The sequence below is a fragment of the Gossypium hirsutum genome, chromosome D09 (genome assembly GCF_007990345.1).
Source record: "Gossypium hirsutum isolate 1008001.06 chromosome D09, Gossypium_hirsutum_v2.1, whole genome shotgun sequence".
NCBI lineage: Eukaryota > Viridiplantae > Streptophyta > Magnoliopsida > Malvales > Malvaceae > Gossypium > Gossypium hirsutum.
In genome coordinates, this window is record NC_053445.1 from 45,603,819 (window position 1) to 45,629,576 (window position 25,758).

A 25,758-nucleotide genomic window follows, 5' to 3' on the forward strand; every position below is an offset into this window, starting at 1 on the left:
TCAGAATATTCTTTCACTGACTCAGACTCCTTCATCTTCTGCAACTCGAAATCCTTGATTAGATTCAGGACTTTCATTCCACGAATCCTCTCATCTCCTTCATACTCAACCTTGAGGTAATCCCAGATTTCCTTTGCTGATTTCAGAGACATTATTCGTGTGAAAATCATTTGAGACACAGCTAAAAATAAGCAAGCTTTTGCCTTTGATTTCCTTGTCTTCTTTTCCTTTTGTGCTTTAATCTGTGCCATAGTAGGATTTGCTGGAAGTGGTGGGACCTTGTAATCCTCTTCTACAGGTTCCCAAAGATCCAAAGCCTCCAGGTAAGTCTCCATGCGAACTGCCCACATCTGGTAATTGTCTCCATCGAAGACTGGTGGTGCAGCAACTGAAAAACTGGACCCTCCTTCCATTTTAACACGCAAATAACCTCACAGATCCCTCAAGAAAACAGCTCCGATACCAATTTGTTGGTGTTGAGAACTCGAACTTTGATGGTTGATCGAGAGATTTGAAGCAGAAAGAAGAGACGGAAAGTTTTAAGTAGAAAAATAATTGAAGACTTGAATATATTAATTGATTTGCACCTCAACTATTTAAATACAAAAGTTCAAGCTAAAAATAGAAAAAAAAAGTTTTAAAAATCTGCTAAAAAACTGGTAACAAAGTAGCAAACAAATCAAAAATCTAATCTCCTAAAGTCAAGGAGAATTATTCAAACTTAGTAACAGAAAAAATTAAATGGCAGCAATCTTAAACATATAATCTCAACACATACAGAACTTTGATAGAAAATACTTGAAAGGACTTGTAACTATATAGCTGCTCCAAATAAAACTTATAGTTGATTTACACTGTCAACCTCAAATACACTCCTTAAGCAAGTAAAAATAAACACGTGTAGCCTATTGAGCCTTAGCTCAGCTGGTATTGGCATTGTTTCTAATGTAAGAAGACGTGAGTTTGAATGCGTTGAAGCGCATTATCTTCCTATTTATGAGTTAGGGAGGGGCTACGGGTAGTTTTAGGCATTGTGTCAAAACCTATAATAAGATTAAATGGCAGCAATCTTAAACATATAATCTCAACACATACAGAACTTTGATAGAAAATACTTGAAAGGACTTGTAACTATATAGCTGCTCCAAATAAAACTTATAGTTGATTTACACTGTCAACCTCAAATACACTCCTTAAGCAAGTAAAAATAAACACGTGTAGCCTATTGAGCCTTAGCTCAGCTGGTATTGGCATTGTTTCTAATGTAAGAAGACGTGAGTTTGAATGCGTTGAAGCGCATTATCTTCCTATTTATGAGTTAGGGAGGGGCTACGGGTAGTTTTAGGCATTGTGTCAAAACCTATAATAAGATTATTCAAAAAAAAATAGACGAGTGTACATTTTCCATCGTAAGAAAAAACTTATCCTATGCAATGTTGTTTGAACGAAATCGAATTGATAGGTCAAATTGGTTAGATTGAAAAATTGATTTGAGTTTCGATTTAGAAAGAGGCAAAAAAGAAACAATTGATTTGCGGATCAATATGGACTGATTGAATTAGCCTAAAAACTAGTTGAACTGGATTTTATAATTTTATAAAACTTATGAAATTTTTAATAATTTATTTGATTTGTACCGGACATGCCATATGAAATTACAATATAATTATATTTTATTACTCAAACACGTTTAAAGAATTATAATTCCTTATTATATTTTATTAATATAAAAAAATCAACACAAATGAGAATACAAGATTACCGATTCAAAGTAATATTTGTGAACCAAATTTAAAAGAGAATATATAACTTGTATTACCATAATCCTAAAATCTATAATTTTAGATATTAACAAAATAGTGTCACGTGCTTAATTTTTAAATGCATTCAAAATTTATTATACACTTATCCATATTTAATAATTTCTCTAATTTAATTAAATTACTTAATTATAATTAAAAATTTTGAAAAGAATAAAAAACAAACATGTCTTTTTTTTATAATTTAAATCATTTTTAACTTTTCTTTTCAAATTCTAATAGTATTTTATTTATTTTATAAGAGTTTTACTTTTTTTAGTTTCTTTTATAATGCAGCTCTTTTTTTTAAAAAAAATCCTTTTTAAGTGGATTTTTAATCAAATACCAAAATCATGCTTTTCAATTATTAGTTTTAGGGTTTTTATCCTTTTCAAAATTTTGATTATGTCTTCTTATCAATCTTTCAAATTTCAGTTAAATTTCTTATTGTTTTTTCGTGTTTGTTTATGATTTTTTTTCAAAATTTGAAGTATATTTAAATAATTAAATTAAATTAGAGAAGTTTTTTTTTGACAAAAATTAAATTAGAAAAATTATTAAATATGAATGAGTGTATAATAATATTTGAATGTATTTAAAAATTGAAGATATGACACTATCTTTTTTGTGCCTAAAAATTATAGATTATCATCTTAACATAAGATATCCTCAATATAAAGCAACTCCGAAAAATAAAGTTAGCAATTGAATTTACTCTTGTCAGCTTAGGTTTTGAGCAGGGCGTAATTTTGAGCATACTCAAGCACATTTTATCTTCCTATTTAAACGTTTTGGGCTTACAAGTTTGATTCTGACCTTAGGGGCTGGGTTAGACTTTCTTTGATTTATAGAATCATGAAAAGACTCATGTTGCATACATCGGATAGTAGAGATATTACAAATTAAACTCAACAAGCTTTGACGGAAAATGGAAAAAAAATAAATTTTGAGTTTTGTTGGTGGGGAATAAAAGCGAGAGGAAATAAAATATGAGAGAAGGATATCATTTTTCATCTAATGCATAAAAATTAATTTTTCAAAATTGAAATAATAAGAGGAGAAAAAGTTAGAGATATGCATCTTAGTTCAAAATTATGTACTTTTTCAAATGTTTTGTTTTCTTTTTTTACATTTTTTACTTCTATCAAGCAATGGATCCATTTTCATATATTTCTAAGCACATCTATGAATATATATATATATATATTTCCCATCTTCTTATTTTCTATTCTTCTAATTTTCTTTTCACTCTAACAAACAAAAACCTAAAGAATAATATTAAGTAACTAGGAATCAAAATGAGAGGAACTTGAATCATGACCAATCTTTTTCTAGTGCAACTTGCGAAGTATGAAAATACATCCCATATATTATTTATCAGAAAATACACAGCTGCACGGCAGACTTTGCGTCCACTGTAATACACACCCCACTTGTAAAGAAACTTCTATGCTTTATCTTAGTTTTGTCACCAATTTTCAAATACCATGCACCTAGACCAACCTCTTGGCCAACCTACTTTCAAACTTCCCTTCTAGAAGGTAAATTTTGACAACCTTCATCTAATATCCACCAATTTGGTCAAATTTTGATCTTGGTCTCTTTACTATGTTCAACTTTGCGATTCAATCCAGGTAATTTTGATCCTTTGTTTTTATAATGTCGTCGGTTAATTCAAATACTTAACCCCATTAATTTTTTTGATAATATTATTGGTGTGAATTTAAAAAATATATATATATTTTAATTGAAACAATTGAGGTGTTAACTATTTAAGCTAATTAATGAAGTAATTAAAGTAGAATAATGAAATTACACCAAAATAAGATATAAAGCCTACATTTTAAATTTAAGCATAGTTCAAGGATAAAAAACTATAATTTAACCAAAATACTAAACATGCGAAACGTGGTCAACTTGGAAATAGAGGTAAGAAAGAAAAAGATGGTCACGTGGGATTTGAAGGCAGCATGTGTTTTTTAGATTAGTGATGTGTTTGTTTAGAGTGAGCTTAAAAATAATAATGAAGGTAAGATTCATTGATATAATGATGATATTAAAATTAGCGGTGAACCGTGTGTTTAAATTCAAACTCAATTATAATGGGGTGGTGACATTATTAAAGATATTATATTAAAATTTATATATAATAAAAAATTTAAATTATTTTATTTTTATGAAATTACTAAAAACATGATAAATTATAATTTTATTTAATAAAATAATATATATCAAAATATTTTTATAAATATATTAATTAATTGTTTTACAACCATTTTAAATTATTTATTATATTGAATGATAAATAATTTGTTATAGTTAACCAATTTTTTATAACAATACTAAGTACTATTTCAACAAATAAAAACATAATATATATATTTGAGGGAATAAAATATACTAAAAGAATTTGATATTAAATAATATTTATATTTAAAACAATATTATAATAATAGAGTTAAAATAGTGGAAGGGGGTAACATAGAGATTATCCCCTTCATTGGAGCTCCGTTTGCTCCGTTGGAAGCCTAAAGCTACAGCCAAAGGTTTTAGGGGTAATCTTGCTCCACTGGGGTGCCCCAAACAGCCAAACAAAAATAAAAAAATAGGGTGCGATGAATCATAATATATCACTTATAAAAAAATTAAAAAAATGTATTGATTCACTGACAGCAAATAACAGCAAGATATTTAACAAATTTAGCATTATTGTTGGTATTGACTATTGAGAGAGTGTTGAAAATTGAAATTAGGATCCACAGCAGACATTTTGGACTAGTTAGTAGCATGCTCCGAAATTAGGTGGATAGTGGTGAGGTTCACATTTGACAATCGCAGAACATTCCGAGCAACCCCACACACCTCACCTGTCTGTCTGGCGGCCATGGACGATGAACAGCCTTCCTCTTGGCAACATCCAAGAACAAATAACACAAAATTCCAGGTTCACCAGTATTATACTAATAATATTTTAAAAGAAATGGTTATTCAAATAAGTAAGCTTTTATGCAAAGTAATGGATTACAACTTATTAACACTGAGAAAAATTTTACAATCATCGACCTCCAGAAAGTAAAGAATCTGCAACAGAACAATGGGAGAATCCCTTGCAAACGGAAGATGAATACGACATGACATAATCATCAAACCCTTGTCGATGTCCAAATGTTAGTCCACTGGAAGTGAGACTGAGTGATGACATTTCTGGAAATGGAAGATCCCCTTCTAAAAACTGAAGGACTTGGCGCATGGTTGGCCTTGCTTCAGGTTCTGAGTGAGAGCAGAGCAACCCAAGTTTTAAAACCAACTCAACTTCCTCTGCCTCATAACCTGAACCCAGATTCGGATCTTTGGCCTCCATAATATCACCGTTGGACCAACATGAATACACCCAATCTACCAAGATTACATCTTCTGTCGGAGATTTTGCCTCTATTGGCCTTCTTCCACACGCAACTTCAAGCAAAAATGCCCCGAAAGCAAACACATCGGTGGACGGCGTGGCTTTCCCGGTTCGAGTATGCTCGGGAGCCAAATAACCAAGAGTTCCCACAACGTGAGTTGTTTGGGGATCCGTTCCATGGTCATATAATCTAGCAAGCCCAAAATCTCCCAATCTTCCATTTAATTCGCCATCCAGTAAAACATTGCTGGCTTTAACATCTCTATGAACCACAACTTGATCCCATTCTCCATGTAAATAGAACAATCCTGATGCTACACCTTTGATGACTCTGAATCTTTGTCTCCAATTTAGGGTGACTTTTGGCTGGTCATGCAAATACTTATCAAGACTTCCATTAGGCATGTAGTCATAGACCAAAAGCAGCTCATCTTTGCGCCGGCAATATCCCAAGAGTTGGACTAAATTCCGGTGTCGGAGACGACCAATACTCACAATTTCTGCTACAAATTCCCTCATCCCTTGCCTTGATTCATGCGAGACTCTTTTCACTGCAACCTCAAGTTTATTGCTTGGAAGAACTCCTCTGTAGACCCTTCCAAATCCACCAGCACCCAATAATTCCTTGTCTTTGAATCCTTTTGTAGCAATATATAGATCTTTAAACTTGAATCTATGAGGCCCATACTCAAGCTCCCAATCTTCAACTACATCAGCAAACTTCCTTTTCCTCCTTACCAAGTAAGCAGCACCGGAAACTCCTGCCAAAGCCAAGCTCACCAAAATCAAAGGCAACCCAATTGTCAAAACTTTCGGCTTTTTCTTTGGTCCTAACCGAGGAAGCTTGGGAAGTTGAGACAGGGTAAGCTCTTCTGCCTGACCATTAACCTTAAAGCTCCAGCCCAAAACATAATGAGATGTGAGGACCGAACCAGTTGACGATGAAAAACCAACATACATCTCACGGTTAACAATTGAAGACAGATCACGAGACAAGGATAAAAGTGGGGTGTCGGGTTTAGGAACCTTAAATGGAGCTAAAGTGACATCCATTCTCTTTTCTAGACCATGATATTCGACCCAAACTTGCATCTGCTTACCACTGATCAAGGTCAGGTTTTTAAAGTCATGGCTGTCGTCCTCATAATATCCAGCTGGAGAAGAAGTAGGAGACTTCAACCCATTAATGTCAATCCCAACGTGATTGTCATTGATATCATCGAACTCCGTACTTCGTATGGTGTCGAGTTCTACAGCAACAACATGGTTTGTATCATTGCCATTGTTGGACCCATTGAACAGTCCGAGATACTGACTTGGAAGAGATCCGGGGAGGCCTTTGGTTGGTGCAATCACGAAAGCGATTCCATGGCCGCTGAGAGTTGGATACTCCGGAAGTATGGCGAAGACAAAGGTGGAAGAGAAGGAAAAAACAGAACCGTTGGTAGAGTTCTTGAAATCAACGGGGTGAGGGTAGAAAGCATGACCTGTTTCTTGCACGGTTTTATTGGTGAGCTTTAGGAGTCCATTGGAAGTGAGTTCTGCAATGCCATCAAGGTTTAGATTAGCCGACCGGAATCCGTTGTAGATGAAACCAACATCCTCGGCAGCTGCAAAGCTAATCAGAAGTAGAGTCAGCAGATTCGAGAATCTGAAACACATGGCCAATGTCTACTAACACTGTCGTCTTTATATTCTGTTCTTCTTTTCATTTTATGTTCTCCGACATATAACACAGCTTTAGATTAGTTTGAAATTTCAAAGAAGCTCTCGCCCATGCCATAGAAAACCTTCACCGGTATGATGAATCGTTTTCTTAAATAAATATACATTTTTTCAATAACTAATATTTAATAGAGGTGGCAACGAGAAATTGACTTATAATAGAGATGGCAACGAGAGATTGGTAGGCGATGCTGGTTTGCACTCGATTTTCTTGTTTTTTTTTCATCCGATTTTGATTTTAGTTAATATTTTAGGGTAAATTTCACAGTTGGTCACCTAACTTTCTTAAATTTTCACTTTTGGCGCTGAGAATAAAAAAATTGCAAATGGGTATTGCTGTTAACAGCCATTTTTATTTTAGCCATCCAACTTTAATAAGTCTTCATTTTGGTCACCCACCTTAATTCAATGTTACTGTATATTCATTTTACTCATCAAATTTTAATAATTTTTCATTTTATTCACTCATTTACTTTGTAAAAATTAATTTTATTTTAAAGAAAATACTTGAGCTTTTACAGGAAATTGAGTTAATTGAAGAATGGAGCTGAAACTCAAGTTTTGTCGTACGTGCAACCCAATTCACTATAAAAACCTAGATTTTTTCCCCTTTTTACTGGAAAAAAATAATTATAAAAAACTAAAGAAATTAAAAAGAGAAAATGGGTCTTCCCTAAAAAAAACCCAAGGAAATTAAAAAAATAAAATAGTTTTTCCCTATAAAAACTCAAATAATTCAATGTAAAATCTCATCTTTTTTATTGGAAAAAGTTAATCTTAGGGAAATAAAGGAAATTAAAAAGATAAAATAATTTTTTCCTTCTAAAAATCCAAAATTTCTATAAAAATTCAGGTAATTCCCTATAAAACACCAGCTTTTCCCTGGGAAAAAATTAAAATTTAATTCTATAAAAAGAAAAAAAGAAAATCAATTTATAAAAAGATAAAAATGAGTGATTAAAATGAAATTTTATTAAAGTTGGGCAATTAAAATGGGTGTACAATAACTTTAAATTACCGACAGGTAACCAAAATTAAAATTTAATAAAGTTGGGTGATTAAAATGAAAATGGATGTTAATGATAGTGCTCAATTTGTAATTTTTTATTTTCGGTGCCAAAAATTAAAAAAATAATTATAAAAGTTGAGTGATCAACTATGTAATTTACCCAAAAATTTAAAACTCAAAACTAATTCTAAGAAAATTAAAACTTTCAACTTGACTTGTCGGGTTACTTTTTATATAATACTATAAATTCTATTACACGCGTATGGAAATTACGTATTTAAAATACATAGGTTAGTTTATAAATAACATACAATAAATAAGTTTAAATTATGCCATTAGTTCTTATACTTTGCAAAATTTGTGAATTTAATCTATGTACTTTAGTCACTGTACTTTTCAAATTTTAAAATTCCAATCCTCACCAAACAGTAACGGTTAAATTCATTAAGTAAAGTTCTACTATTTTTAAAGTATGATGCGCTAAGTATATTACCGTATGTGTACTATTATATGTCAACTTATCATTTCCACATATTGCTTACTAAAGATCCAATTAGTGGATTAACAACTGTCAATTGCATCAGGATTGAAATTTCAAAATTCGAAAAGTAAAATTATTTAAAACGATCCAACTAGAGAAAAGTGACTAAATCTATAAATATATGCATAGTACAAGATTAGTAATTGAATTTAACCAAACGAATTTAATTACTGCTATTTGAATCGAGAATAAAATTTCAAATTTTGAAAAGTACAGAAACTAAAAGTGACCAATTCGAAAAATACGTGGACTAAAATTGATTAAATAAAAGTACAAAGAATAAATCTACAACTTTCGCAAACTATAGGGACTAATAGAAAATTTTAATTTATAAATATTGAAATGTAAGATTTGAAACTAATAGCAATAATATACATGCAATGAATACCAAATGTTACTTTTGTTGAAATTACAAAATTGGGAGGGTGTATGTATGGCGTTTTGGGTTTAAATCCCATTTGAAGCGTGATTTTTTCTTGACTTTATATAAAAAGATAGAAAATTCTGGCTGAGTTATTCTCTTATTTTAACAATGCAGTAAATATTAAGGGTATAATACAATTTAAATATTAATATCATTTTAAAGTAAAACTTTGATTTAATGCTAAAACCAATGCTATATTGATGTAAATAACATGAGTTTAAACTTATTTTTATTGACATTTTTAAAAATATAAAATAATTAAAGTACCATTAAATAATATATTTTATTTTAATTACAAAAAGATCCTTCCATAATTTTTTAGCTGAGTTTGTGTCCGATTAACATGTGACATTAATTCAGTCAGGAGTTTAAATAAAAATATAGATTATATAAAATTAAATAATACAAGTATTCTTACTTCAAAATTTTATAAAACTAAAAGTATTTAATTAAAAATAATTTTAAAAAATCATCTAGGGCGGAGCCAGAAATTTTTTTAAAATGGGTCGGAATAAAGTTGTATATTTTTATGATAACAAAGACTAAATCAATTTTTTCCTCATTCTTAGGAGGTTAAAATGTAATTTACTATATATTAATTTAAATTTTTTAAAATTATAAAAGGAGAAAATTTGAGAGACGAGAGCCTTGACTTTGCCCCTAAACATCATAATTCTACTAAGAGTTTTGCAAAAAATTAAATAAAGATAGTTGGAAATTAAAAAAATTAATAGCTTTTTTTAAAAAACTAAACTTTGAGAATTTTAAATAAAAAATACTCCTCTATCTCAGAACCCGATTTTGAAAACAAAATAAACATAAAAAAATGATGTGAGATCAAAATCAAACAGATGTTGGGATTATTTTAGGGTGTCGTGTGGTAAAGAGAGTGGGGACAGGATCGTTGGATTCGACGCCAGTTTGTCGGCGAAATTCTTGGGGACCCACGTGCCTTGAAGTTTCAAAGGTAAGAGCTTTAGGACAACCTTTTGCTGCTTGCTTGCCGTTCTTTTTTCAAGTGGTTAATAAATTAAAATTCCTAATCCAATCCTAACATTTCGTCATTAATGACACTGATGGCTGAATTTAGTTTTTCTAATTTGATTGCAACCTGCACTGTAAACCATAGTACCTTATTCATCCCTCCAACTCTTTTAATACCTTTAATTTCTATTACATGACTTGCTCAAATTTTGCCACCACTTTTTCTATGTACTAAACTATTTCAATCACTTAAACAAAATTTACAATATATTTTTATTTTAACTATCTATGCATTAAATGTTCAATGGCACTGTACACATCAAATCATGTCCACATCGTATTTATATTTTCATTTTACTTGCTTAATTTTTAGGTTACTTTCATTTTAATCACCTAAAATAGATCCTTTTTTAAGTATTGATTTGCGTAAAAATTGAAAAGTATAATTATGGTGCTCCAACTATACCTATTTCAGTAAGATCTTATAATTACAACGGTTATCCAAACATGTCACGCTTATCTAATTACAGCAAGCAATTACATCCAAATTTAATTACTATGTGGCTTTCCAAACACTACTTAAATAAAATGTTGAAAATTTTCTTTGATAGTGTTAACTAATATGTTACTATAATATTGAAATTAATTAAATTAATATCCTCTTAAAATTTTATTTTATGTTTCTAAATTATCCTTAACGGAATCAACTCAAAAAATTCATATTTATCATTGTCTAAGAAATCCAAATTTCTTTTGATTATATAATCTTGAATCTTTCATGCTAAGTTAAAAATAAAGAAAAATTCTTACAAATAATTAAATTAATTGTTTGTTCTTTGTTTGGGTAAAGAAATGATGGAGAAAATCCTTGCAATTAATTGTTTTTAACTTAGCATGGAAGAATCAAAGAATATATAATAAAAAATGGATTTCGTAGACAATTATTAAATATGAATTATTTGAGTTTATCTCGTTAAAGCTAATTTAGAAACATAAATTAAAATTTTAAATTTTAGGTGATTAAATTAATTAATTTCAATATTATAGTAACAAATCAATTGACACTGTCAATGGATAAAAGTTTTCAACAAATTATTTAATTGATATTGATGTTTTGAAATTTAAAAGTTAAAAAAAATAGAATTTTCAATAATGGGATAAATAAATATAATTTGATAATTTTTTTAATACAATGTTTATGTTTCTACTACTTTTTCACTTTAATCCTTAGTTTTTTTTTATCAAGGTCAATACTTAAAAAATATTTTTTTTAGGTGACAAAAGTGAAAATGACCTAAAAGTTGGGTGGCCAAAATGAGAGTGTAAACATAATGTGGCATATACAGTCAATTGCCAGTAGAGATTTAATGCTTAGGTGACTAAAATGAAAGCGTTCTCTAACAACGGTGGTGAAATTGCAAGAAAATATTTTTAGGTACCAAAATGAAAGCACTTTAAATATTAGGTGACTAATTAAATAGTTTACCATATAGTTTATTCAAACTGTCTTATCGTAGTTGTTGCGTTATTAAAAATTACAATAATTGGCCGACACATGTTCTTATAAAATAAATGAAAATTTTATAAAATTTTCAATAATTGAATATTAAAAATTTAATGGTTACGTAGATTGAAAAGAGAAAGAAAAAGGATTCAATATGATATTATGGAAGTTAGTACGACTTTTCTGCGGTTTAATTATTCGAGGTTACGTGATGAGATTCTTTTATACCCTCCAATTTTATAAAAACAAAAAAAAAAATTTAATCCTTCATTTATTTTTTATTCTTTTAGTTCTTGAATTTTTGATATTTATTAAATTATCTCAAAATAATGAAAAATTAAGATATATGAATTTTACTAACCTGGCATTAATGTGTATGTCACACCAACAATTAATTATTATTTTTTAAATAATTTTTTATATTTTTAATATTCTTTTAAAGTTTAATTTTTAAAATTTTTAAAAATTTAAAAATTAATTAATTGTTGACGTAGCATCCACGTGTGACTTATTAGCATCGTTAATTTTTCTATCAGTTTTGAGGTGAATTGACAAACAATACAAATCAAATATTAAAAGAGATGGAGAATTAAATAAAATGCTAAAATAATAATTTTTTTATAAATTTAAAGGATCAAATAAATTGTTATGCCAAAAAAATAATTACACAAAGTATAAAACTAACATAAGTGTTACATGATATTTCAACTGTTGCTTAACCTAGAATGATTATTTTGTAATCTACTCTCTCTCTTTTCTAATAATAAAAAACAAAGATAATAGATGAAATAATATAAAAAAATTATATACAAATTTTCAAGTGTAACCTTTCATGAATATAGAATTTGTATCATATAAATTTAATTAACTTAATTAATTTAAAATTAATTCATTTTATTGCTAATTTCATATCAAATTAAATAAAGGCAATCTAGGTGTTTTAAATTATTAATTAATAAGTTACTTATTATATTATTTTTATTAATATTTTTAATTGTTATTTATTTTATAGGAATTACATTTTATAATGTCATTGTGCAAACATTTTATTATTTATTGATCGTTTTATTAATTGTGTTATTTCTTTATCCCAACTGAGACACGTGGCAATATGAGATGTGACTTGAGAGGCTTTTGCGAACAATTTCCTGATCGGTATCACTCAACTAGTCATAGGATGAGAAGCCATCTGCACATTTAACACCTCTATCAAGCCACTTGCTTTTAGTGGACCCTCCATTAAGTCAATTGATATTAACGGCATGCTCCTATCCCAGAAGCGAATCACTAAAAGATTACTGAGACATAATGATTTCGTGGTACCTCAACAAAGAGAATGTCAGAGTAAAACCCCACTTGACGACAGTAGACATATAACAGACTAGCCACCTAGCCAACCACATGGTTGAGCTGCCATCACTGTTGTTGATGACACGACTCCATCAAACAAGGGAACATTTTCCCTTTATGTACCCCTAATACACGATATTAAAGAGATCTTTTTCTCCCATAAATGTTTAAACATAAACTTATGACTATATATACAAATTAATTTAATAATATATTATATAAATATAATTTAATATACTTTAATAATTATATTATTTTTATGACAAATGACACCTCTCGACACATCCGTAATTAGTAGTTAAATTATTATTATATTTACTAAATTATTTATGAGTTAAATTTGTAATTAATGTTGAACAATTTTTCAAAATAAAAATAGAAATATATGAAAGTAAATGGAAGCTTACCTTAAACACTTCGAAGTAGGTGTTTTCCCCCCATTTTTATGTTTAAAAAACTATCAAAAAGAGTTATATGTTAACATATAAACAATTTTGAAAATTATTTTGACATATTACCTTAAACACTTTAATAAATGAAAAACAGTTCAAATTATTTAAAAATATTATTTTTAACATTATCAATATTTTGAAGTAATATTTTTAAATTAAATTATTTTTAAAAATGTTTTGTAGATTGAAAGTTTTAACAGAGTTTTTTAAAAATAAAACTTTTTAAAAAACATATTTAACTTTAATTTTTTTAAATGATTATAAATTTTACTTAAATGTTTAAAAAGTGATTAAATCATGTTAAAAGCATACTACAATTTGTTATTTTTCAAATTATTTAAAACTATTTATATTTATATTTTTTAATAAAATAGTTTTTTTTCAAAAACTAATTTAAATTTATATTATTTATACAAACATTTTAAAATTTTTTAAAAATAGAATTAATATATATTTAAAATATCATTATAAAAAATTACAAATGATTGATTGATATACATGGTATACAAACTATTTTTTAAAATACATTTACATCATACATATTTTCCTCAATATCGTCATGAACCCATTGAAATATTGTACTAGTTCTCGGTCTATTTTCATCTAAATCATCTAAGTTTTGATCCAAAAAAGGTACGCTTTCATTTCTTGGTTGATTATCATCTCTAAAATCACCACCCATATCAAATAAGTCCTTAGATATGTTGCGAAGGATAGCATAACAACTGTTATCAATGAGATCCTCATAATAAAAGACTTATTTTACTTGAGACGAAAAAAACGTACGACTCGTCAAGTAGATGTTGCCAGGTGTGAATTAATTGCGAGAAGTTGACACTTATAAAATCAAACTAATCTTAGTAGTTACATTTGCCCAATTACAGTTGAACAACACAACCTTCTACTTTCAATAATAATCTAACTCAATATTTCCTTCCACAAGTTTACTATCCTTTACACTAGCATAACTTGTAGTTCTAGAAGTAATAACTACTCCACAATTTTGGTTTGTCCTAAATCTTTCACAAGATTTTGAGTGGAATTGAAATGCATTGATTACATATGTACAGTTGAGTAATTTTTTGTGTGTCTCATTAAAGGGTATATTCAGGTATTTATACATGCTATTATTGTTCATGATTTTACTCCATTATTCATAGACTAGACCCCACTATTCATAGGATTGTCATTCTGAGCAGGCCTTTGGCATGCTGGACATGTGTATCGTTTTAGGTCAACTAATGAACCTCGCAGCCCACCACATGCAAACTCCTCGGGTATATGCGAATTGAGACTGCGAACTCCGCTCGACTCGTGCGAGTTGATTCCGCGAGTTCCCCTAGTTGTCCTCTTGTTGTATGTCTCGCACACATCCATCTGGCGGGGCTAATTCGGGTCATTGGTAGGCTACCCGAATCTTATATGGGTTTCGGGTTGGTGGTCATTGGTGTATAACATATACTATATCTTTTAACAGTTTTGTTTGGCCCTTTTGCAAGTGTATGAACTTCGTCACAAACACCCCTTCCACTCCAAACCTATAAAAAAAGAAAACAATAATATAAGCTCGTGAATATCTAGCGACTTAAATGAAAACTTTCAAATGATTTAGTGATTATTTGTAACTTTTTGAAATTGAGTAACTAAAATGTAAACTTCCTAATAGTTTAGTGATATTAAGTGTAATTTACCTTTTAAAATTTTGCTACCGTAAATTCTAGTTAAAAAAATGTGATCGGTGTTTTTTAGGTAGCTACAACACTGGCCTTCAGTCTAGTTGCTCATCGTGGTTTCTTCACCATTTTCTTTTCTTCGTAGTTTTATTTTATTTTTAATTTCAGTCCACATTCATAAGTTCATGGTTTTATTTTGTCCGCAATTCCGTAGATTTATTTTGTCCATATTTTTCATGGTTTTTACTTTGTCTAATTTGTTTTCTTTGAAAATAGATTGATTTGATTTTAAATTTAATTTTAATTTTTAGTGATATTTTAGTGTATATGTGAAATTTGTCAATATAAGGATGTCCTAGATCTATTATGAATCGTTCTCAAAGGGCTTTATCATGATAAGTTCGAGATGATGATGATGATAAACCATAAAAAACTTACCTTTTATCGGTAGATCTCTCAAGACTTTTGGTAGTTTTTTTTGGTTTTGAAGATGACAAAATTAGGATGAAAATTTCAGCAATTTGATTAAGTTGATACATCTCGGTTTATTTTGAATTATTCCAGTGTTGCAGTTCTTATCAATTTGTTTTTAGATTATTCTATAATAATTTATTTATCACGATCTCTTTATATTGTTTTCGTTTAATGTTGTTATTAATTAATGAAGTTAAGCAGGATTCAAAAAGAAAATGTGATTGATCACATGGTTGGAGGAAAAATTCATGAACCGGGGTGAATCCTTTTAAATTTCAGTATTCAGTAACTGGATCAATCCATTAAGCATCTGATTTGGGTTAGGTAATCCCCTCTTAAAAAGTAATTAAAAGCGTATAGCCCACGCTTAATTAAACACCACGCGCTAACACCGTTGAGTCTTCCACGCCACAGGCCCTTTTCCATTTCTTTTCTTATTCTTCTCCTTTTCAGTTTTAATTTAAGCGTTTGATCTCTCACTCAGATTCTAGGGATTTTAATTTTCTCCAATTTCTGAAAATTTCCGGCTTTTCATTTCATTTCATTTCCATGGAATCGATTTCATCACCCTATTGGTGTTACAGATGCAATCGCTTTATACGAGTCCGGATCCAATCCCCCCATGATTCGGTTCATTGCCTCCACTGCGGCGGAGGATTCATCGAGGAAACCCAAACGCCCTCTCGATCTCCCATCGACCACCGTTTCCCCGTCGCATCCTTGTACTCCGGTACTCCCAGTCTGAGCCCCAGCCCCACCGCCACTCCTCGTTTCCGTCGAGCTCGACGAAACGCTGGCGATCGCTCCCCTTTCAATCCCGTCGTCGTACTCCATAGACCCTCCTCCGAAACGGACGGCGAACTTCCCGAAAGAGGGAATACCAGTTTTGAGCTTTATTATGATGATGGGTCCGGGTCGGGTCTTCGTCATTTACCCGATAGCATGTCGGAATTTTTAATGGGTTCGGATTTTGATAGGCTTCTTGATCAGTTATCCCAGTTACAAGTAAACGAAGTTGGTCGCTTCGAGCAGCCGCCGGCTTCAAAAGCAGCGATTGAATCAATGCCGGTGATAAGGATCGTTGGAAGGCACATCAGGTCGGACTCTCACTGTGCAGTTTGCAAAGAACCTTTCGAACTTGATTCCGAAGCTCGGGAAATGCCTTGTAAGCATATTTACCATTCGGACTGTATTGTACCTTGGCTTTCGATTCGAAACTCTTGTCCCGTTTGCCGCCATGAATTGCCAATGGAAGATAACAATTTAGGGGAAAATGAGGCTGTGGGATTAACAATATGGAGATTGCCTGGAGGTGGGTTTGCAGTAGGGAGGCTTACTGGAGGGAGGAGAGCAGCGGAGAGGGAGTTCCCATTGGTGTTTACAGAGATGGATGGCGGGTTTAATAATGCGGCTGCTCCTAGAAGGATTTCATTGGCGCCCAGTGGGAGAAGTTCACAAATAGAGAGCAGAGGATTCCGGCGGGTTTTCCGGAGTTTTGTTTCATTTTTTGGGAGGTTTAGGAGTTCATCTCGTTCAGGCTCAGATTCTGGGTTTACAAGGAGAAGTCGATCACTTTCGTTGTTTAATAGATCTTCTAGAAGGGATAGCGACTGAGATTTCGAGGAATCGAATGCAGTTTTTGTTGGGTATTCTGTTTTAGGTTAACCTTCGATGCTATAATGTTGCAGCTTTCCGAGGAATAGAATGTTTATAGATTGCATGGTTTTACTTGGATGTAAATAACAACACTATTGGTGAAGCTACGAGTCGTTATGTGCACCATTGAGGAAGAAGAAAGTGGACGAAGGATAAAGTTTTGTGGTTAGTAAGATCCTTTAGTGGTTGCTTAAAGCACTGATCCTTGCTGGCTAAAAGTATTCATTAGTAGGTTTTGTGATGATAACTTATGTTCTTGTATTATCAGGAATTTTGTTGTTTATTTGTTAATGCAAATTATTCATTGGTTCATGTCAGTACTTTTGGATTTACTTGACTGGAAGCCAATCTACCTGCAACAACTGGTTTTGGGATTTCGTTTGAATTGCTTAACCATGTGACGGATTCTGTAAACTTTTAATGTTCTATCTATTCAATTATTTATTATTGAGCATAAACGTGATGTTGCAGCAAAGGCTATGTAATTAGTGAATTAATTGTTTCTTGAAGAACACTATGTCTTGGAGAGATAGGGCCGTTTATTACAGCATGAAAATTTTCCTATAGGAGTGGTCTTACTTGTGCATGGTTTTTCAGTGGTGTTTGAGAGTTCGAAAAGGTAAAAATCAGCAGGCATATGATGCATGTTGTTGTACCTTAGATTTTTTGGTGTAAAACCACGGTGCTCCGGAGAATTTAAAGTTAAAGGTAAATTCTTCTCAACAAACGTGTTTTTTAGAGTTCAAATTTGTGTTCTCACCATTACAGGACAAGACTGCTACTTCTACCACCTTGCTTGGAGTTGTTATGTTGGTGAAAGGCAATCAAAAGCTGCAATCTATTGGACATAATTTGTGGTGGTAGTAACATGGCCGACTGTAAGAGGTTTAACAAGCTCTTGACTTTGGTTTCTGTACTTTTGGCTGGTAGAAAGAGGGGATACTATTAGACATCACATATGAATAAGTCTTTGGAGGGGACCATCCTTATCCAGGAAACCACAAGAATCGTGAGTTCTGACGTGGCCTTATCCAAAATCTAAATCCATACAATACACATGCTTAGATACAAGTACAACCCTGGTAAAGAACCTGCAATGTGTCACTTCTAACATCCACAACCTAAAGCCCCCCAATTTTTATTTCTCTAGCCGATATAAAAACGCTGTAGGACTGAATATCTCCTCCAACTTCCTCCCTTACTTCCCGAGGTGCTTTAGCTATTGAGTTCAGTTGACAATGGCATCTTTGCAAGTTTTGCATGCAACAAATCTGAAGCAGTCGCCATTGCAAGGGTTTCTTCCACTCTCATCCCGTTATGCTGTGGCTGCGCCCCTGAAATCGACTGTTTTGTCGAGGACAAAGACCATAGGCCAGAAGAACCAAAAGAGATCTTTTACAGTGGTTGCAGCAGTTGGCGATGTATCAGCTGATGGTACCAACTATCTGATTGCTGGTGCAGCCGTTGTTGCTCTGGTTGGAACTGCTTTCCCTATCTTCTTCTCTCGCAAGGACACGTAATTAAACCCATTCCTTTTTTTTTCTCTGTGTTTAAAATTGCACTATAATAAATTGAGCCCTTAGGGTGTTTCTATGTTGTGGTTTTTATTTCAGATGTCCTGAATGTGACGGGGCTGGCTTTGTTCGTAAAGCTGGAGCAACATTGAGGGCAAATGCTGCACGAAAGGACCAGGCTCAAATCGTATGCGCTCGTTGTAATGGGCTTGGAAAATTGAACCAAATTGACAAATGAATACCTTTGATTCCGTGATTTTAATCCAAATTCCTGGTGTAAAGTCCAAAGACCCTATCTTTTACTGAACTCAGAAATTTCTCTGCAGTTCACACAAGTTTAAATTGTTGAATGTCCTCCTCCACGTGTAACTTATATATAAATAACAGAAACATCTTTGATGTTAATCATTCTTAGTTCGTTTTTCTGTCTCATTCTATACTTGATGGAACAGTTTCAGTTTCTATAATAAGATTTCTCCATTTTTATATAGTTGCAAATGCTTCAAGCTTGGTGGCTTGAGCAAGTAATGTTGCAATTTATCAGGAAAAAGAAAAGATTAAAGAAACCAAGAACCTTCCAATTGACAGCCAAAATTCCTTGTGGTTTATATATGACGTGTTGATCATACTGGGATTTTGAATATTCTTGTAATAATGTCGAAACGGGAAATGCCATGATCTCCTTTTTAAATAACATTCTTCATATACATGGGTGATGAAAATATGTGTAATATAAAAATTGGATAATATAGATGATGAGAAGATAAATGTTGATACAGAAGGCCCAATTGTATATAATTTGGAGATGGAATTCGGGGTCAAATCTCCAGGCTTGAAAAACTTCACCTGATTGAACTCTTCTTTAAGATAAGAGCGTTGCAATTTATTATCATGATTTCTAGCACCGGATTTGCTTAGATTAGTATATCTGATTAGTTTAATTGTTCAACAAATGTAGCTTATAAATCCTCCCTACTACAAACTTCCCTAGTTCCCAAGCAAAGACAGCCCAATATCAAAGAGGGAAAAACAAGGTTCCAACGTCACAAATATTAATCCCCACAAGTTGGGATTTCCTTAAATTACATGGTTTCTATGTAAGCTACCTCCAATAAATATATATATTATTCAATGACAGCGGTTCCATGCATGAAGAAGTTTATAGCATTAAGGACATCTACATTCTGTCATCTCCTTATCTTTCGGGCGTCATCATAAACTAAAGTAGAAGAAACCAAAGCAACCTCTTCTTCTTGTTTGTGGTTCCATCATAGAAAACGCTCCCGCGACGGGTAATTAACTCTGTTGTATCTTTGTTGTTCAAAAAAAAAAAAACTTAGTTGTATCTCTGAGTTGGGAATATAGTGTTAAGAGACGATGAAAGGGTATGATGTGGAAGTGGATGATGATGCATTCCAAACAAACGATGAAAGGGTATGCGTTAACGTTGATAATGGTGAGGATGATGAGAGTACAGAATCTGAGACAGGCTCCCCATCTCCAAATTCATCCCCTAATTGCCTTCAACTAAACCATTCACCTTCATGGCCTCAAAGCTACAGGTTCTCTTTTTTCTTCTTTTTCTTTTCCCTTTCCTCTCTCAATTTCCAATGCTTAGAGCTAGCGTTTTGTTATTCAACAATTTACAAATCATGTGCTTAGGATCGACAACAAAAAATCCATCTGAATCGAATCAAAATTCAGATAGATAATAGTTGTCAATAACTTAATATACAACTAATTGAAACACATATATTTTTGCTAATTTTTTAAAGGTTAATATTTGATATACTATCAATTAACCATAAAAAACCACCTCATCATTTAGTAAAATAAACAATAATTGAAGGACCTATAAATAAATGACGATAAATTTATTTATAAAATGCAACCTTCAGAATCAGGCAAAACATGCATTAGAAATCAACGGAGATACTGTTGCTGTGTGGTTAAACCTAGTGTCACGGGGCTAGACCTTTCGTCTCGCGATTCGTGCGGCCTTAGGCGATTCGCTCGTCCAAACTCGCCCAAGTCAACCTTTACTCGAATGAGGATTCCTTAAGAACTCCTCCAAGGCACCAACTCGTACAGCGGAAGCAAACTTATGCCAAAAGAAGCTTATAAAGAACAAAAGAAAGGGACGCACACAAAGTGTTTGAGTAAATGCTCTCTATTCTCTTATTCACAAAGAATAATGAAACAATGAATGGAATGAGTACAAATGAGGGGGAGGCTCTCTATTTATACTTGAGCTCCCCCAAAACCGACGGTCAAGATACAATTACATCGACGGACGAGATTAAAGTTTACCTACCATCAAATCTCTAAGAATATAATATCATATCTTAGATAAGATATGTAATCTTATAAAATAATATCTTATAAGATTCCATATCATATCTAAGATCTCTAAGATTATAATATCATATCTTCTAAGATTAGTTACCATATTAGCCTAAGTTGCCATCTCTTCGCTATCGGGCCAATCAGGCTTCAATCTGACAGGCTTCTTTAGTATCTCATTGAATCGGGCCAGTTCTCGTGAGCCAAATGATCCCCATCTGAGCAATAGACCTCCATTGGATGCATTTGGTGCGATGGTCACGAGCTTTGAACTGCGGCTCGTGACACTAGTACTGACTTATAAAAGAGCAAAATGAAAATCCTTTTCAAAAAACCTGAATTACATATGTTGCCGTGGTTGAATACATGCAGGGAATCAATGGATATGTTCAAAGGTCCTCCATCCAATAGTTTCCCCAAGGGAAATAACACCACCAGACTAACAGGCACTAATCCATTTGGCGGCTATCAAAGTAGCGATGATGAGACTTCCCTCGGTAAACCATTCATTTCTGAAAGAACTTTAGATGAAGAAGTGTCGGCCACTACTCTCCCAGAATCGCAGCAAATAATATCTGTCAATAGATCAATGCCATCACCGAAGCAGTGTTCATTTACGCAAGCACTTGTTAATGGTACCGAACAACTTATTATCTACTGGCAATGTGTCAATGCATGCTGTTTTTTTATCCTTCAGTGTAAAGGCTTTCTCATTGTTGTTTTGTTTACCAAGGAATCAATGTCCTGACCGGCATAGGACTCCTTACAACACCTTATGCTGTTAAAGAAGGAGGGTGGTTGAGCCCCACATTGCTCTTAATATTTGGTGTCATTGCCTGTTATACTGTGATTCTATTAAAAAGATGTTTAGAAAGCTCTCCGGGTCTACAAACATACCCAGATATCGGACAGGCTGCTTTCGGTATAACCGGTCGCTTAGTTATAGCTGTAAGTGTGATAAGCGCATGTTGAAATTGAATTGTCCTATGTTCTTTTTGCATTGACAGTGACACTAACATCAAGCGCTTCTTCTTTTTAATTTATGAAATGCAGGTAACTTTGTATGCAGAATTATATGTAAGTACAACGAGTTCTTTCATCTTTTCTGTTGATCTATCATGGTTCAGTATATATAATTGAAAGAGCGCCTCTGATATGTAGGCAGCATGCGTGGAGTACGTAATAATCATGAGCGAAAACCTGTCCACGATTTTCCCAAACACCAGCATACAATTCGGCGGAATATATCTCAATGCTCATCAAATATTTGCTATCATAGGAATTCTCATTGTTCTCCCAACTGTTTGGCTACGAGACCTTAGTTTGCTATCATACCTTTCAGGTTGGTTTCTCATCATCCTTAAACCACTTTAAACCTATGAGGGCTGCTGATATTAATCTTTTAAATGTTCAGTTGGTGGAGTAGGAGCATCAGTTTTAGTGGTGATTTGCTTGTTATGGGTTGGGACTGTCGATCAAGTCGGGTTTCCTCGAGCTGGAACCACTCTTAACCTCGCCAATATACCCATTTCAATTGGTATATATAGTTTTTGCTATTCAGGCCATTCGGTTTTCCCAAATATATATACTTCCATGAAAGAACCATCACGTTTTCCACTCGTACTTATAGCCAGGTAGCGTAAAATTTCACCTTCATCTTATGTATGAACAAAACCTGTGGGAATAATGAACTTTGTTAACTTCATTTTCTTCTCTTTCAGCATTATATTTTGTTGGTTCATGTCCACTGGGGCAGCAATCTCAGGTTTTCTGATATTTGGTGACTCTGTTGAATCTCAGTTTACATTAAACATGCCAACAAAATTTGCAGCCTCTAAAATCGCTGTCTGGACAGTGGTATGTATGTAAATCTGCTATTTAGTTTCTTTTATATATTCATGCTTGTTTACAGTTCCAAGAGCTGAAATGTAAAATGGTTTTGGTCAGGTAATTATAACAATATCAAAGTACGCTTTGACACTCACTCCTATTGCATTGAGTCTAGAAGAACTTGTACCTACGACATGGTTGACATCTTATGGTGGTTCCATACTTATCAGAGCTGCTTTAGTGATTTCAACTTTAGTTGTTGCATTGAAAGTCCCCTTCTTCGGTAAAAATAAATAAAAAGTACATTTAGATCATTTACAGTTCAATATTGCCTTGGTACGTGCTCATTTGTCGACTTTCTTTACTGCAGCTTTTCTCATGGCATTGGCTGGATCTTTGCTTACGATGCTAATTGTAAGTTCATATTGTTCTTTAGTTAGCTTAGAGACAGTTAAAAAGGAAATGTATTTTGATCTTATATTTTATTATTATACAGACTATTATCTTCCCATGTGCCTGTTATCTCAGCATACGTGGCGGTGGATTAACCAATTTACAAGTAAGAATATCCCTACTTACAGCTTTCCAAGATTAGTTTATATGTATATGTTTACAAATTATTTGACTCTAATGTTTTGTACCATTCAGAGGGCAGTCTGCATTTGCACTACTATGCTGGGATTGTTGATTGCTTGTGATGGCACATATTCAGCGGTCATAAGAATAGCTGGCCAAAATTGATCAAAGGGGGTTTCAATTGCTCTGCTTTTGCCTTGAATTCCATCTTTGTTTAAAATGTGAAAATAAACCCCAGTTTCCCATATCCAAAGTCTCAATTCCATGAGGTTTTGCTTAATCATTCAGGTGTCAGCTCACAAGCTTGGTCCTAAGCGTCTTTTTGGCACCTCTCCTGCGGCAATTCTTCAGTCCATGTCAAATGCCAATCGAGTATTTATTGCTTCAAAAGCTAATATATATATATATCAGCAAATTAATACCGTGTCAAATGTGTTACAGCAACATACATTAAAAACATGCAAGTTGTGCATGGCTCTGTATTCAGAATGTCATTTTATATTAAGAAACACTATTCCCCATCACTGGTGTGGAAAAGACGACTGTAATCCTATATCTTAATTGATTGACTATTTTTCTCTAATATTCTTTTAATTTATTGTTTAGTTATTTGTATAGTCATGTACTTATTTAATCTTCTTCCATGGCCACTAATTTGTATTATAATTAGGTAACTGTTGGAACAATGGCATTAAAACAAAACAAAATAGCAAAACAGAAGCAATGAAATCAAAGCAAAAAGGAAAGAAAAACAGCAGCCAAATTTTTGTAACTGAAGAACAACCACTTTTCATTCAAAAATTGAAAATATACATAAGTTACAAGCTTAACTTGACAGTTACCTAATGGCTTAACTGCCCCCACTATTACATGACTAATTTGAAACTTAAGTTACATACAAAATGAGCTGACATATCAACCATTACATCAAGAACTAATCCTACCAATTTTCTTGAATAAGTCACAAGTGAACTAAACAAAATTACATTGAAACAAAATGGACCAAGCTACTGTTGCATTCGGTCAGCTTCAATGCTGCACTTGAAGTTGCTTTGCTGTTGTTGATCTTGTTGTAATCCAGCTGCTGGTTCCATGTTGCATTGTAGGCCAAAGTTTAACATTCCTCCTTGGACTGTATGCAACAAACACCAATTGCCTTTCTCAAAATTTCAAATCTAGTAGCTCCCAATGGCTTGGTCAGTATATCAGCCAATTGAGCTTCTGAGCTACAATGAACAAGGCTAACTTCCTTCGATTATTTAGCTTCTCTGACAAAATGGAATTTGAACTTAAAGTGTTTTGTCTTACCATGAAACACAGGGTTCTTAGCTATGGCAACTGCAGATTGATTGTCTACCCAAATCTCAGTTGCTTCAGCTTGATCTTCATTGAGATCATGTAGGAGCTTCCAGAGCCATATGGCCTGATTAACAACTACAGCAACTGCAATGTACTCTGCTTCAGCTATGGACTGAGCAACAGTTTGTTGCTTTTTTGAGCTCCAGCCAAAGACACTTGATCCAAGTGTAAAAAAGTAACCAGAGGTGCTCTTCATATCATCAACAGAACCAGCCCAATCACTATCTGAATATCCTACTAGCTTGAGCTCCTTTGCTTTCTCAAACTTAACTCCATAATTTAAGGTTCCTTTGACATATCTAAGGATACTTTTTGCTGCTTTGAAATGAACCACATCACAACAATGCATAAACCTTGATAAAAGACTAACACCGAACATGATATCAGGTTTAGTTGCTGTTAGATAGAGCAGATAGCCTACCAGGCTTCGATATTGCTTCTCATCAACCCTTTCCTGATCTCCACTACTGGTTAGCTTCTCCCCTTGAGCCACAGGTGTGCTAACTGTTTTGCAGTTCTGCATGCAGAATTTATTTAGAATTTTCAAGGCAAAAGCATGTTGGCTGATGAATATACGTTGATCAGATTGATGCACTTCTATGCCAAGGAAGTATGCCATCACTCCCAAGTCTGTCATTTCAAACACTTTCTGCATTTGAACTTTGAATTCATCAACGAGCTCACTCTTTCTTCCAGTCACAAGCAAATCATCCACATAGAGAGAAACTATCAACAATGTCTCACATTCTGACCTCTTCACATAAAGTGTAGCTTTACTGACACTTTTCTCAAACCCAAGCCTTGACAGGTATATGTCAACCCTGGCATATACTAGGCCCTTGGTGCCTGCTTCAGGCCATAAAATACGTTTTTTAGTCTGTACACTTTGTCTTCCTCTCCTGCAGCTTTGAATCCTTCAGGTTGTTCGATGAAAATCTCTTCCTTGAGGAAACCATTCAGAAATACTGACTTAACATCTAGCTGGTGTATTTTCCATTGTTTTTGAGCAGCTAAAGCAAACAGAAGTTTGATTGTGTCCAGCCTTGCCACTGGAGCAAATGTCTCCATGAGATCGATCCCATATTGCTGACTATAGCCTTTCACCACGAGCCTTGCCTTGTGTTTGTTCAATGAGCCATCAA

At 32.9% G+C, this 25,758-nt stretch overlaps 4 protein-coding genes across 4 annotated transcripts; 3 read left to right on the top strand and 1 right to left on the bottom strand.

The window, feature by feature from the left end:
- Positions 1-4,783: 4,783 nt before the first annotated feature.
- LOC107891071 (L-type lectin-domain containing receptor kinase IV.1-like) lies at positions 4,784-6,977 on the bottom strand. Its single transcript, NM_001398434.1, has one exon. The coding sequence runs from the start codon at positions 6,862-6,864 to the stop codon at positions 4,855-4,857; it is 2,010 nt and encodes a 669-aa protein (NP_001385363.1). The 5' UTR covers positions 6,865-6,977; the 3' UTR covers positions 4,784-4,854.
- Positions 6,978-15,708: 8,731 nt separating this feature from the next.
- On the top strand, positions 15,709-17,311 carry LOC107891067 (probable E3 ubiquitin-protein ligase RHC2A). The gene has a single exon (XM_016815722.2). The coding sequence runs from the start codon at positions 15,888-15,890 to the stop codon at positions 16,950-16,952; it is 1,065 nt and encodes a 354-aa protein (XP_016671211.1). The 5' UTR covers positions 15,709-15,887; the 3' UTR covers positions 16,953-17,311.
- LOC107891068 (uncharacterized) lies at positions 16,819-18,913 on the top strand. Its single transcript, XM_016815723.2, has 2 exons — positions 16,819-18,510; positions 18,608-18,913. Exons 1-2 carry the CDS (start codon positions 18,233-18,235, stop codon positions 18,744-18,746), a joined length of 417 nt encoding a protein of 138 aa, XP_016671212.1. The 5' UTR covers positions 16,819-18,232; the 3' UTR covers positions 18,747-18,913.
- A 68-nt stretch (positions 18,914-18,981) lies between these two features.
- On the top strand, positions 18,982-23,829 carry LOC107891069 (amino acid transporter AVT1D). Its single transcript, XM_041100927.1, has 11 exons — positions 18,982-20,070; positions 21,224-21,486; positions 21,585-21,799; positions 21,905-21,928; positions 22,013-22,193; positions 22,266-22,485; positions 22,573-22,708; positions 22,799-22,964; positions 23,052-23,095; positions 23,178-23,240; positions 23,330-23,829. The coding sequence occupies exons 1-11, from the start codon at positions 19,886-19,888 to the stop codon at positions 23,420-23,422; spliced, it is 1,590 nt and encodes a 529-aa protein (XP_040956861.1). The 5' UTR covers positions 18,982-19,885; the 3' UTR covers positions 23,423-23,829.
- The last annotated feature ends 1,929 nt before the right edge of the window (positions 23,830-25,758 follow it).

Excerpts from the sequence above, each read along its gene's own strand:
- LOC107891067 (XM_016815722.2), top strand. The coding sequence starts at position 15,888 with ATGGAATCGATTTCATCACCCTATTGGTGTTACAGATGCAATCGCTTT.
- LOC107891069 (XM_041100927.1), top strand. The coding sequence starts at position 19,886 with ATGAAAGGGTATGATGTGGAAGTGGATGATGATGCATTCCAAACAAAC. Across the intron at positions 21,929-22,012 it reads CTTTGTATGCAGAATTATAT|GCAGCATGCGTGGAGTACGT; the intron begins GTAAGTACAACG and ends TCTGATATGTAG. Across the intron at positions 22,486-22,572 it reads CCACTCGTACTTATAGCCAG|CATTATATTTTGTTGGTTCA; the intron begins GTAGCGTAAAAT and ends CTTCTCTTTCAG.
- LOC107891071 (NM_001398434.1), bottom strand. The coding sequence starts at position 6,864 with ATGTGTTTCAGATTCTCGAATCTGCTGACTCTACTTCTGATTAGCTTT.
- LOC107891068 (XM_016815723.2), top strand. The coding sequence starts at position 18,233 with ATGGCATCTTTGCAAGTTTTGCATGCAACAAATCTGAAGCAGTCGCCA. Across the intron at positions 18,511-18,607 it reads TTCTTCTCTCGCAAGGACAC|ATGTCCTGAATGTGACGGGG; the intron begins GTAATTAAACCC and ends TTTTTATTTCAG.